The 14715-nt window shown below is 37.8% G+C and overlaps 1 protein-coding gene across 3 annotated transcripts in view; it reads right to left on the bottom strand.

Moving 5' to 3' along the window:
• LOC109844030 (protein DETOXIFICATION 12-like) overlaps positions 1-13281 on the bottom strand; it is a 37917-nt gene extending 24636 nt beyond the window's left edge. For all 3 annotated transcript variants that reach the window (XM_020413035.1, XM_020413034.1, XM_020413036.1), the window contains exon 1: positions 13155-13281. In XM_020413035.1, coding sequence (XP_020268624.1) covers positions 13155-13241 — 87 coding nt within the window. In that variant the 5' untranslated portion in view covers positions 13242-13281. The remainder of the gene's footprint in view (positions 1-13154) is intronic.

Consider the following 14715-nt stretch of genomic DNA (forward strand, 5'->3'; position numbering starts at 1 on the left):
GACCGCCAGGGTTCGGTCGCCCGCCAAACCATGTAATCAATTTTGGGTTCTGTCGTTTGCCGCGGTCGACCGTGACGAATTTGGCAGTCGACCGCCTATCGGGTTTGAGTCAGGGTTCAGGTTTCTAACCCGTTTCTTTTGTTGTTTGTATAAAACCTTAAACATGATTAATTAGGGTTAAGTAAGGACGATTTGAACAGACTTTTGAGATAGTATTGTGCATCCTTGTGGGATAATTGTGAGAGATTTAGAGAGCTTTATTTTAGGGTTTTGAGTGATTTTGTAACCCTATTTGTATTTTTCTTCATCTCTAATAGTAAGAACTCCCCCCTCCTTGCCCCGTGAACGTAGGCAACTTGCCGAACCACGTAAATTGGTTTGTCTTGCTGTGATTGTGATTTGTGTTTGTGTTTGGTTGTGATCTTTCTCATTCTTGTTCGTGCACTATTTGGCTTTCGAGTTCCGCTGCGCACAATACAATCCCTCTAGAAAAGTGAAATAAAACGGGAAAAGAGAACACAGTGAAACCAGGATGGTGATAAATCAACTTTGTTTATGTAGGATAAATCTCCCATTGAAAGAAAAATAATTGTTTTTCAAATATTTCGACATGCATACATAAAACCCTTATGTTGCTGAGAAGAGGGAACTGGGCCTAAGTGGTAATGGGCCATCTTATTTGGGCCAACAAATAACAACACATATCCTTTCGTTGTCCATAAATATGTTCATGTTTATATACATGCAGTCAAGTCTGGTTTACTATAATTATGGAGGTCGCAATTGCATTTACGCAACTGGGACATTTTGGACCAGTTGCAACTATTTGCTTCACTACAACCGATAAATTCAGTTACAACTATAGTAGCAAAAAGATGTCTACTTGCAGCTGTAATTAAGTTCAGGTTGAAACCCAATTACAACCAAACCTTAACAGAAGTTCAAAAAACTTCACATTCTAAAATCAAACACCTATAGCTACAACTGCAACTATGGGCAGCCCGGTCCATGAAGCTCATGCTATGCACGGGGTCAGGAAAGGGCCAGACCACTTTGGGCGTGTAGCATGAGGCATTACCTTTCATTTTCTACAAGAAGTTTCCACGACTCGAACTTGTGCCCTCCAGGTCACATGGCGGCAACTTCTACCGTTGTGGCAAGGCAACTATAAACTACAACAATTTACAAGCAAACTAAGCAACTACAACTACATGCAATTGACAATTATAATACATGCAACTGCAACTACAACTACAGCTAACTCCTAACTTTCTACTCCATCAGTAGCAAAAATTAGCTGAAGCTGATATTAGACATGCATTATAATTTTCCTATCTTCATGAAGAGAAGTCTTTCTTAAATCATGAAGGATGATGAGAGGTAGACGACGTGCATGGTCATCGACCAAGCATATACAAGTACACAGGCTGCATCTTATTGTCTTTACGCAAAAGAGCGAACATAAGCGAACCGAAATTCCAGCTCGATTCGCTGAGGCCCATAAAGCATGGAATGCGACTTTAAGCTGTCCATCAACTTGCTCGGCTAGATTTTCCTTCCCATTGCTTTCTTGCTTGGCTTTTCTTTGAGAAATTCTGAGGTTTGTACAATTCTCCTTGTACTCTTACAGATTCCGGCCATAATTATTCCCTTAACTGGTTTTCTTTTTCTTGGTCCTTGTATTGTCAAATGGGGTCTGTTTTGGATCCAATGCTAGTAAATTAGGATCTTTCAATACTGGAAGTTACGGATATTTTGGGTAGAACTATTCTGGGACTTGATTCTTGCATCATTGAAGAAAGAAGCTTAAGTTTAGTCACGTATCAAGTAGGGAAACAGTTAGATGACTTTTCGCAACGTACGGACTTGGAAATTGTAGAAAATATATGAAACCCTAATTCCATAGATGAGATAATATGGGCTTATATAGGCCCTACAAACACATCTTACAAATAAGCCCCTTAACTATACTAATATGTCAACAGTTACAAAATATTATTAAATCCATCTGTCGCATTAACTGCTTTAATTAATTTCCTACCGAATATTATGAATTTTGACGAAATGATACGTTGTTCGATTTAGATCGCTGATTCCGATGGACCCCCTCCCCTGTTTCGCATCATTTTTGGTATCAGAGCATGGTTCTAGGGTAGAATTTTTTTTTATTTTTTTGAGTCTTTTAATTGATAAAAAAATCATTCATCTCATTTAGTTGTTAGTGCTTGTCACTCGCACATGTCTACCATATTTATTAGAAAAATCAAGTGAGTCAACTAGTGAGTCAAGCATGTCAGGCAGTGTAGAGTCCGAACTCCTTAAGAAATTCGGTAAACTAGCAGCACGATTTGACGACACCAATGAAAGGCTTGCTAGGCTCGCAGAAGCACGCGTTACAACTCCGCTACGAGGTCAAGGCTATGGATACCCACTGCAAGGTCATGGGTATATCGTTCATCGACCCCCACCTCAACTTGTGCCTGATCCACCAACCTTTGATGGTAAGCTCGATCCAGAAACTTTCTTTGACTGGCTGAAGAGCATGGATCGCTATTTTGATTGGTACACCCTGTCGGAATCCCAGAAAATCAAGTTTGCCACAATGAAGCTCACCGGAACCGTCTGTCAATATTGGTTCAACTTTGAAATGATAAGGCATATTAGAGGTGAGTTACTAATTTTTACTTGGCGAGAAATGACCGACGAACTGAAACGAAAATATCTCCCGCCATTATTTATTCATAGATTGCTAGATAAGTGGCATTATCTTACTCAGGGAACCAAATGTGCAAAAGAGTACGTTGCTCAATTTGATGAATTGTTTACTCGATACAGCACCATTGAGCAAGAGGCACCAATAAAAGTCTTGTCAAAGTTTAGAGCCGGATTGAGAAGTGACCTCTAAACCGAACTCTTTGCTCGAGGAGTAGACACCCTTAAGAGAGCTTACGCCTTAGTTCAATATCTAGATAAAGCCAAATTCCACCAATCTCATAGAGGTCAGGATTTTCAAACTCATTCCTCCCAGTCATCTCGTGCTACTACCTCTAGTCAGCCTCTGAGTCAATTTAGCCCTAGTTATTCCCAGTCTAGAGTCGATCCCAAGGGCCAGAAATCACAGAGAGATCTCTCCAAACTTAGCTCGATAATTCAGTGTTATAATTGTCAAGGATATGGGCACGTTGCTACTGTCTGTACAACTCCGTTCAGAGTTAGAATCAATAAGCCGCCTATAACGAAATCAAAATCCATTATTGAGGAAACTGTTAACCAGGCCGTAGATTTGACAGAATCTAACTCTGACAAGAAAATTCAGGATAGTATAATCGAAGAATCATGCACTTCTGTTCTTTCTGAAACTACCCCTGTAATTATGGAGTTAACTAAAGTTTCATGCAATGACAACACTCCGACTATTCCCCAAGCTACCCCTTTGATCACGGAGTCCACTGATGTTATCCCTGAAGTTGTTTTTGAAATTAAAACTTCAACTCCTCCTGAACCAACCCCCGTGACTGAAAACGTTGTTGGTATTCTCCACGAAGTCCTCCCGGACAAACATGACACCCAACACGTTCCTGATTTGGTTCTTGAAGCAATTCACTCAGATATTTGTATGAGAGATGAAACTCAAACTGAGCATAGTGAAATAACTATCATATTAGATGTCAAACCCCCATGTATTGTCCCGATAATCACTCACACATACACTGATCCATTTTGGGAATATATAGTGATTAGGGACACAAATTTGAGCACGAGTGTTTTCATTTCCTTTCTGTCTCAAGTTGAGCGCACAAAAACACTCCTCATTCACGCATTCGTTTGCATGTTCCTCACTATCACTGCTAGAATCAAAAAAAATTATGCATCTTAACAAAGGAACAGTTAAATTATTCCATTTGATAGAGGACGTCGTGCATACTAGACACTTCGTTGAGTTTAAATCTGCCATTGATAGTATTGTTCGAGTCTGCATTTCATACATAGTCATTTGAGTGATTTGCATCATTTTGTTTTGATTTGCATTGATAGTCATTTGAGTGATTTGCATCATTTTGTTTTGATTTGCATTGATCATATATTGGTAATCAGTGATCTAACTTGAATAAATACATTGTTTTTGATTTGCATTGATCATATATTGGTAATCAGTGATCTAACTTGAATAAATACATTGTTAACTGAAATAAATGATATGAAGTCAGGATATAATTTAAAACTGTTAATGATGATAATTGAGATGGTTTGGACATGTCCAATACAGTTTATTTATAGCTGTTTAAGATTTTACATGATATTTATGAACTTTTCCAACTCTTGAAATGATTAATGACAACATTTATTGATTTGGTCATAGTTCTATTTTCAATATTGACTTTTCCAACTCTTGAAATGATTAATGACAACATTTATTGATTTGGTCATAGTTCTATTTTCAATATTGAGTGATTAAACAGTCACAATGTTATTGAAGTTCTATTTTCAATATTGAGTGATTAAACAGTCACAATGTTATTGACAGTCCACTAATATAAGCCTGACGCTAGCCTATTATTTTTGAGAGTTCTTTCACCTTACCCTCATTTCTATATATTCACCCAAGCTGTAGTGAATTTTGATAATATTTTAGATGGTGAATTTACAATATAATTTAACTAATGATTTGAGATGCAGAAAAATAACTGACGACAGATTAAGACACAGACAGAGTATATTGAAGATGACAAGTTTTTGCAGCTAACTCGACGGAGTCGAGTTTTCTCCCACCCGGGGAGAATAATGAGGACAAGAAATTGTAATATTTGATTAGTTGATATATTTTTAAATTTTGAAATTTGAAATTTTAATTTTGAATTTTAAATTTTGAAATTTAGTTTAATTTTAGTTGAGTGATTTGAGGGATTGTTGTTTGTTTCTATTTTTATTGCACTTTGTGTGCACGTAGTTTTTTTTTATAAATAAGGTTGTATGAGACTATTGAAAATCAATGAATTATTAAAGAATGAAATAAAAAATTACATTGCTTAATTTGGTGTGAAACCAAAGGGTGTGAAATCCTAGGCAGTTTTATTTTTCTGTATTCTTCTCCACGTCAATTGTCTAGCCGTCAGAAGAAAATCCCTGCTCCAAATTAACCAATCATATTCATCACCAACAACCTCAATTGTCCCTGCTCCTCCATCTCCTCTATAGCACCAACAACCTCATCTCTCCCCTACTCTTGCAACCTCTGCTCCTCCCAAAAGAACCCCCCAACCGCAACCAAACCCCAGACCCTCCTCTTCTCTTGCAACCTCTGCTCCTCCCAAAAGAACCCCCCAACCGCAACCAAACCCCAGACCCTCCTCTTCTGATCCCCGCCCCTTGAAGCCCTAACCGTCGCCCTCGTGAACCTCTGATTCCATCCAGTCCAGCACGCCTCCGACCCCCCCACGTTCCCGTCGCCCTCGTGAACCCCCGCTGGCCTCCGCCCCTGTGCCGCTCTCCTCCAACGCCGCCTTCACCCCTTCAACCGCGCTTGGATATTTCCATTAAAGGGATGGGATCCTTCTGTCTCTGAGAGCTTGAAATTATGGCAACAATTACAATTTTTCCTTCAACAGAGTGGCTTCTGTTTGGCATGCTATCGTCTTCCTAAGGAAATCAGACCAGACCTCTTTATGTGCAACAAGCAACAGTAGCCAACAGGAGTCGGTGAAACACAGACACTAGCCTCTTGAAAAGCCTACAAGTTGATGGGCTTGGGTTTCACAGTAATAGCTAATGGGCTTTTGGATTTCTCTCAGCATTTTGGATAGTAAACTCTCAACTCAGTAATTTCTGTTATTCTCATAATTATCAGTTAATTGCATACGAATTAAATCTCTAAACTATTATCATATATTCACTGCTTAACTTATTTTGTGAGTTGAGAGAACTGAATCTGTGACTGTTGAAAAATTGATATTGAATATAGAACTTGCGAAATGATATTTAATATTGTGATTAAAATATTTGAGATTGGAATTGTTCATGAGTATCGTTGCAAAATATTATTAAATCCATCATTTGCATTAACTGCTTTAATTAATTTCCTACCGAATATTATGAATTTTGGCGAAACAGTGCGTTGTTCAATTTAGATCGCTGATTCCGATGGACCCCCTCTCCCGTTTCGCATCAGTTATCTTGATGGTGTCTGTGCATGTTGTGGGTGATAATGATAAAAAAGGAATATGATACTAGCAGAAATTAGGAATTTCATATCTTAAAGTGGTCGCCACTGCACCAAAACTCTAAACCTATGGTGGGGGGTTAGTCTATAATTCTATACTCTAATTATCAGCACACACCTACCGCAAGTCGACACGAATTGTTGTGCACCAAGCAGCATTCTATGCAAAGGCGTTGCCTACGGAAGCATCACCAAAACTCCCAATCAAATTTCATTCTTCTTCATAGAACAATCGATCACCCGACGAAGACCATTTTTTGTTCGAAATAAAAAGAAAAGCAAATACTTTAACAAAGAAACAATAGCACACGACACGCAATATTTACTTGGTTCGACAATCACCGATATTTATAGGGAGATAGTTGAGTTTTGTTTTACTAGAGAACATACAAGATACAATTTTTTCTTGTGTCCTTAAAGAACATGCAAAAAACTCTCTCTCAATCTCACAAAAAAAAGATCCCTTACAAACCCTTCCCCTTAATATCTCTCTATCTCTCTTTTATTGTATGCAACACTCCTTAGCTTCCCTATAACTTGATTTACAATCAACCTCTCGAAGGATGTTTATAGATCTTTTTCGGCTATCTTGAAATTCATGTAGGACTTTTTCTTTAGCTTGGATTATCTAATCACTATTCTCTTCTAATTGGAATTCAATTCCAATTGAGATCATTTCTTTCTAATCAAATTCAAACACAATCCAAGTCCAACTAGAATTACGTGAAATACAAGGCTATTTACAACACTAATATATCTCTAAAGGTTGGAGGCTCTTTCATGGGCGAAACCTAGACTCACAGCGTGGTATGTTTTTTTTCCAAATCCATTGCAGAGTTTTTTAAAACGCTTTAAATTTTCAGTGCCAATAGGATTTAAACCTGATTGTTTTGCCACCATCTTCAACTCCCCACCAACAGCACCAAAACTCCGAAGTTGGTGCGGATTGAGAAGGGAATGTCGTATATTTTTGTACTAAAGGTCGATGCTTAATAGGCAACCACTACTGTAGAGATCCAGGTTCATGCCGTCAAAGATAAAGACCGCAAGGAAAATTATGCTCCTACAATGATTGGTTGGAAACTAAAACGTCGACGGGATAAGTCTTCGATGTTCAAATTGGATATTAACATGAATTTTAAGCACTAAATTTGCTTAATGCAACAATATGTGTTAGCTTGACTCGGTCATGGTGACCAAATCAACGATTTTCAGTAGAGAGAATTGTAGAACGTGAAAACGTGGAAGGGTTGTTGAGAGAAAATCTCTCATTGGGGCGGATCTGGGGGGTGGAGTTAGTGGGTTCAGTCCCTATAAATGGAGGAGTAATTCTCCTTGAGAAATCACAACGAAGAAAGTAAAAAACCTCTTACCCATTAGCGGAACCCCCCTCAAAATCTGTTCTTTCCTCTTCTTTGTTTTCATTCACTGGTATCAGAGCAGCTGCATCGATCGGCCATCTCAAGCTCTGCGTCCATCGGCGATGACGACTGCTGCAATCGGCAGCGATCTGATCTCCGCTCGACCTCAGTCTCGATTGCGACGATGACGACTAGACGACCCTCCGATCGATCGACAATGACGACGCCTCGACGAGCCTACTACGACTTCGACGACTGAAGGAAATCGGAGGCCATCGGTTGAGCTCGAGATCGAGGCCAAGTTTTCACTCAAAGCCCATATAACAAGGCCCACTTTCACTCAAAGCATGTCCCATTTTATTTGAGCAAAGTCTTCATTCGGCCCACATACATCAAGCCCAACTTGGATCGGGTGGAACTAGCGCAGATTGTCCTATCTGGTGGAATCCAAAAACAGCAACAGATTATCTCCAAATCCAGTTAGAAACGATGTCGAAACTTCGACAACAGATTTTTCGGTCAACACCACTAAGTGACGACCTCGCTTTAATTGGAGCTTCATTTCTCAACTCACAAGAACCAGATTCATTTTAATTAATTTATTTATTTATCTAACTTTATTATAGTATAATTGTTAAAATATCAATCTTACACATTTTAAAATTGAATTTAGTTTTAGTTCTCTACCGAATGGCTAGTAAACTCGTTCTATCAGAACTAGGAAAATTGACAAATTTAATGGCAGTAATTATGATATGTGGCATAGAAAAAATAGGATATGCTCTTATTCATGACAACATTGATGATGTAATCGAAACCACTACTCTAACCCTTACTGATAAATCAACACCTGAAGAAAAGAAAGAGTTTGAGCAGTGAAAGTCGAAAGACAAAAAGGCGAAAAGCCTTATGCTCATGTTCAAGAAAGATAATTTAATCAAAGTTTTTGAAACTTATAAAACTTTCATGAACATGTGGAATGCAATAAAAGAAAAATACGACACTGCTTCTGAAGTTAACATTCAACTCCTCTTGCATAAGTATAATTCTTATCGTATGTAAGAGGGAGACAATATCGTAAAACATATAAATAAAATGATTGGCATGGCTAAGGACTTATCCACTGCTGGGACCGAAATCCCGGAAAGAATGCAAGTGGTAATCATTTTGAATAGTCTTCCCCCTTCACTTGCTGTGGCTGCCACCACATTAAGAATGAATCCTACCATTAAGTCTGTCACTGATTTTCCTATGCACCTAGCGATAGAACAGGACTTAATAGCCAGTAGGAAGGAATCAAAACTAAATATGGTACAGCAGGAGCTGAATTATGTCCGCCAGAGGCATAATACTGGAAGCTATAAAAATCCTGGTCCTAGTAAACCACAACCGCGAGGACCGAAGTCACAGTAGTTCAAAAAAAAGAAAGTACCCCGCGGAGCCTGCTACAATTGTGGAAAGTTCGGGTATTTCAAGCCCAATTGCCCACAAGGTGAAAAGCAGGAGAATAAGGGAGGCTATAAGCATCCAGAACAAGGAGGTACTAGCAAAAGAGAATTCGTCGGTGTGACGGAATGTAATGTTGTGATGACGGATATCAATGGTTGGTGGATCGACTCCGGTGCGACTAGGCATATCGCAAAGGATAAGAAAGGAGTCATAGAATTCACCGAGCTTAAGAAAGGAGAACAGAGAATCTATATGGGAAATAATACCTATCTTGATGTAGAATGTATTGGTTCATATAGATTGGATCTTGGGGACAGTATTCTTATCTTTAAAGATGTGTTCTATGCGTCAGGAATTCGACGCAATCTGATCTTTGTTCCCAGCTTAATGAAGAAAGGACTGAAAGTTAGGTTCTATAATAATAGGGTTTCTATAAGCAAGAATAATAAAGTGTATGCTATGAGAAAATATGTGCCCGAGCATGAATTATGCATTCTTCCAGTAGGGCAAGAATAATAAAGTGTATGCTATGAGAAAATATGTGCCCGAGCATGAATTATGCATTCTTCCAGTAGTTTGTAATAATTCTGATAATAAAATTTATTCTTCCAGTAGTTTGTAATAATTCTGATAATAAAATTTTGAATTTGAACTACTTGTCTTGTTATATTTTTGAGTCTGATTTGTGGCATTCTAGACTAGGACATGCTAATATTTCAAAAATAAAAGAAATTATCAGAATGAACTTGCTTCCTGCACTATCTAATGTTCAATTGTCACCATGTGAACATTGTTTAACTGGTAAAATGACTAGAAAACCTTTTATTAGCGGACAAAGAGTCAATGAACTTTTAGGGTTGATACACTCGGATATTTATGGTCCCCTAAGTGTCAAAACTCATAGTAATAAAGAATATTTTATTACTTTTATAGATGATTATTCCAAATTTGCACACGTCTATCTTATATCCAGAAAATTAGAAGCTTTTGACTGCTTTAAGAGATATAAGACAGAAGTTGAAAACCAACTTGGATTGAAAATCAAAATTCTGAGAACTGATAGAGGTGGAGAATATAATTCTAAAGAATTTGAAAGTTATTGTATTCAGCATGGAATTAAAAGGCATACAACAATGTCGTATACGTCACAACAGAATGGTGTTGCTGAAAGAAAGAACAGATCATTATTAAATGTAGTTAGATGCATGTTGTCTCATTCTGGTCTCTCTAAAAACTTTTGGGGAGAAGCATTGTTAACTGCAAACTACATTTTAAATAGAATTCCCACCAAATCAGTTGTATCTACACCTTATGAATTATGGAATGGAAGAAAACCTAATTTGAGTCATCTCAAGAAGTGGGGTTCTATAGCCCACGTTCTCATTCCATGTCAACTTAGCGATAAGTTGGATTTTAAAATAATAAAGTATAGATTTATAGGGTATTCAGAAAAATCAAAAGGTTATAAGTTCTACAATAAAGAAAAAGGAGTCATTGAAAGCATAGATGCTACATTTCTAGAGAATCTAGAGGAAGAGGAACAAGTTCGAGAGGAAACAGAACCTCTAACTGTAATTGATGATGATTATTACAGTGTTGTTCCTACTAATGATCCTGATATTGTGAATGAACCTAACCTTGAAAATAATGAAATACCTATGAAAAATAATATACCTAATCAACCGGTTGTAGGAAACAAAAGGCCAAGAACACAACCTTCATGGATGGATGATTACTATTTATATTCATGTGAGCCATCATGTTTCTCGGTAGATACAAATATAGAAGAACAAGATCCCTTAACCTTTTCTGATGCGATGAAATCGCATGAATCAGCTTTATGGTTAGAATCTATGAGAGAAGAACTTGATTCCATAGAAAAGAATAATGTATGGGAGTTATGTGATCTACCAGAAAATAGAAAAGCCATAGGATGTAAATGGGTGCTCAAAAAGAAATATCGTGTTGATGGATCTATTGATAAATTCAAAGCACGGTTAGTTGCCAAGGGTTATAACCAGAAGACAAGAATAGATTTTCAGAAGACGTATTCTCCTGTAGCTAAATTTACATCCATTAGAATTATTTTGGCTATTGTTGCATATCTTGATTTGGAGTTATTCCAAATGGATGTTAAAGCTACATTCCTTAACGGAGAGTTGAAGGAAGCGATATATATGCAACAACCTGAAGGTTTTCAAGTGAAAGGATAGGAACATAAAGTTTACAAATTAATGAAATCTCTATATGGTTTAAAATAGTCTTCTAGACAATGGTATCTCAAATTTAATGATGCAGTTACTACACTTGGTTTTATTCAAAATAAATTAGATAATTGTGTATATGTCTTAAAAAGTGAGCAAGTTTACTATATTATCATTATATGTGGATGATATATTGCTCGCTGAAAATAACATAAAAATATTGAATAAAATCAAGGCAGATCTCAGCGAAAAGTTTGAGATGAAAGACATGGGAGATGCATCATATATTCTTGGAATTCAAATAATTCGAGATAGAAAGTCTAGAATGCTAAGTTTAAACCAAGAAAAATATTTAAGATCAGTTCTTAAAAGGTTTGGAATGGAGAATTCCAATCCGGCACCAACTCCGTTGGTTATGAGAAAGAGATTATGTAAAGAGCAAAGCCCTGGAAAAGGGCAGAAGCCATTAGATGTTCCTTATGCTCAAGCAATTGGAAGCTTGATGTATGCAATGTTGTGCACCAGACCTGATATAGCTTATGCTGTGAGTCTAGTCAATAGATATCAAAGTAATCCAGGACCAACACATTAGGAAGCTGTTAAAAGGATTATGAAGTATATCAGAGGTACATTGACTCATAGATTAGTTTATCAAGCTGATTTGCTTGAACTCCTCGGTTATTCCGATGCTGATTTCGGAGGTGATAAAGATGATGAAAAGTCCACTTCGAGACACTTATTCATCTTTGGAGGAGGAGCTATTTTTTGGAGTAGCAAGAAATAAGGGTGTGTTGCTAGATATACGCAAGAAGCTGAATATATAGCTTGCGGTATGGCAACTACACATGTTGTCTGGATAAGACGGTTTTTGATTGATCTTGATCTCAATTTATTGGAAGGACCTATTGATATTTATTATGATAATCAAGCAGCAATTAGCTTAATCAATAGTGGCGCGAATAGCTCCAAAGAAAAACATATTGAGATCCAGTATCACTATATTCGAGATATTGTAGAAAAGAGAGAAGTCAAAGTGACTTATATCCCTACTACAGATATGATTGCTGATCCTTTGACAAAAGAAATACCAGCGGAATTTTTTATCAAACACGTAAGTTTGATGGGACTTAGGAATAAATAAGTCTAAGTAAAATTTCATGAATAATAAAATAAGAGTTACTATCTACGGATAGTTGGAGTAATGATAAGCAGAAACATCTGATCTTACGGATAGTGGGAGGCATGTCACTTGGTTAATTTGGTCAAGTGGGAGATGTTAGCTTGACTCAGTCATGGTGACCAAATCAACGATTCTCAGTTAAGAGAATTGTGGAACGTGAAAACGTGGAAGGGTTGTTGAGAGAAAATCTCTCATTGGGACGGATCTGGGGGGGTGGAGTTAGTGGGTTCAGCCCCTATAAATGGAGGAGTAATTCTCCTTGAAAAATCACAACGAATAAAGTGAAAAACCTCTTACCCATTAGCGGACCCCCCTCAAAATCTGTTCTTTCCTCTTCTCTGTTTTCATTCAATATGAATTATAAACTTAGGTTGCCAAGCATGAATAAAAACGCCATGATAAATTGCAAGTAATTTTTATTTATTTATTTACTTTTCTTGGCAATACTCGTCTCTCTTTCTCTTTATATTTTCAACGCCAGCCGAAACCCAGTGTTTTCAAAGGCCGGGTCAGGCCCAGTACAAGATCTAACCCGACCCAACCGATCAATAATGCCCCTACACATGGTCTCGTGAATGAATAAATTAAGAAAAAAGACAAAAATAAAGACGAGGAATCTTCAACGGATACTTCTTCCAACCACGAAAGTCCAAAAACCCTAAATTATCCTAATTTGAACACGTCACCAACTCAAAAAAAAGGGCCAAATGGGAAACGGAAGCGGGTCGAAGTGGAGGACTTACGAGGAGGCTGAATCCGGTGACCCCGGTGAGGGAAGTGGCGATGGCGGAGCTGGAGAGGGCGAGCTCCCCGAGGTGGCCCACCATCATGCTGGAGATGACCTGGACGAGGTACTGCGATGCGGTCACCGCCACCCGAGATTGTTCGGAAATACCTTTTCAGTGATAGCAATTTTTGAGCTCATAAGGTTATACACAATTTAAGGAATCATATGGTGCCCAAGTGGGAGATTGTTGGATTTAATCTAATAAATCTATTTGTGGGCACATATGATTAATCAATGTGTATTGCTATCTTTCAGGATAACCCACTAAAGTGATCAATTAAGTTGGGTTAATTTGGTATTTAAATGATCATGGGGTCATATGTGCAGATACCAGGTTGTAATTGTAATTTATTGAGGGGCTAAATTACAAAAGTACAACATCTATAAATAAGGGGTTATGGTCCCTAATCTAGGGTTACTACATTCTCTAATTCTCTTCACCCCCATCTAAGAGAGAAATTCGGCTAAAGAGAAAACCCTAAGGTTAGAAGATCCAAAACCCAAAATCAAGATCAAGCAATGGATTCAGGTATAAGCTTCCGCTCTTTTAGATTTTTGTTAATCTCTTTGAATTAATCATGGCTATATGGTTTTAGATCTCAAGTTTTATGATGTAGATCTAACAAGTGGTATCAGAGCCACCTTGATTAATTCTTAGGGATTTAAGTTTTATTGGGTTTTTGATCTTAAATCTCTGGTTAAAGATTCAATTTTTGGGTTCGGATGAACAGTAATGTTCGGTGAACAGTAACGAAATTTTTTTTCGGGTGAAAAGTAAAGTTTTTTCGGATGAACAGTAGCTGGAAAAAAAATCACCGGTGAACAGTAACTTTTTTGGAATTTTTTGGATTTTTCTTTGATTTTTTCTTCAATTTTTTTCAATTCTGGATCTGTTTTGAAAATAAAAATCAAAGATTTTTTTTAGGTTCGGCGGCGGTTTCAATTTGAAACCCTAAGGGTTCATAGCGGAAATTGAGGAGGTGGTTACCTCAAACGAACTTTGCGTTCGTTCTCAGGTCGAACTTTGCGTTCGCACTCAGGTTGAACTCTGCGTTCATTTTTTAACGAACTTTGCGTTCGTTCTCAGGTCGAACTTTGCGTTCGTACTCAGGATGAACTCTGCGTTCAATTTTTAAACGAACTTTGCGTTCGTTCTCAGGTCGAACTTTGCGTTCGCACTCAGGTTGAACTCTGCGTTCATTTTTTAAACGAACCTTGCGTTCGTTCTCAGGACGAACTTTGCGTTCGCACTCAGGTTGAACTCTGCGTTCATTTTTTAAACGAACCTTGCGTTCGTTCTCAGGACGAACTTTGCGTTCGTACTCAGGTTGAACTCTGCGTTCATTTTTTAACGAACTTTGCGTTCGTTCTCAGGTCGAACATTGCGTTCGTGCTCAGGTTGAACTTTGCGTTCATTTTTCAAACGAACCTTGCGTTGGTACTTAAGTAAGTCTCGTACTCAATACAGTCGAACCTTGCGTTCGAAGTTAAGGGAACTTCGTGTTCATTATGGTTAA

Source organism: Asparagus officinalis, chromosome 5 (genome assembly GCF_001876935.1).
Source record: "Asparagus officinalis chromosome 5, Aspof.V1, whole genome shotgun sequence".
Taxonomy (NCBI): Eukaryota; Viridiplantae; Streptophyta; class Magnoliopsida; order Asparagales; family Asparagaceae; genus Asparagus; species Asparagus officinalis.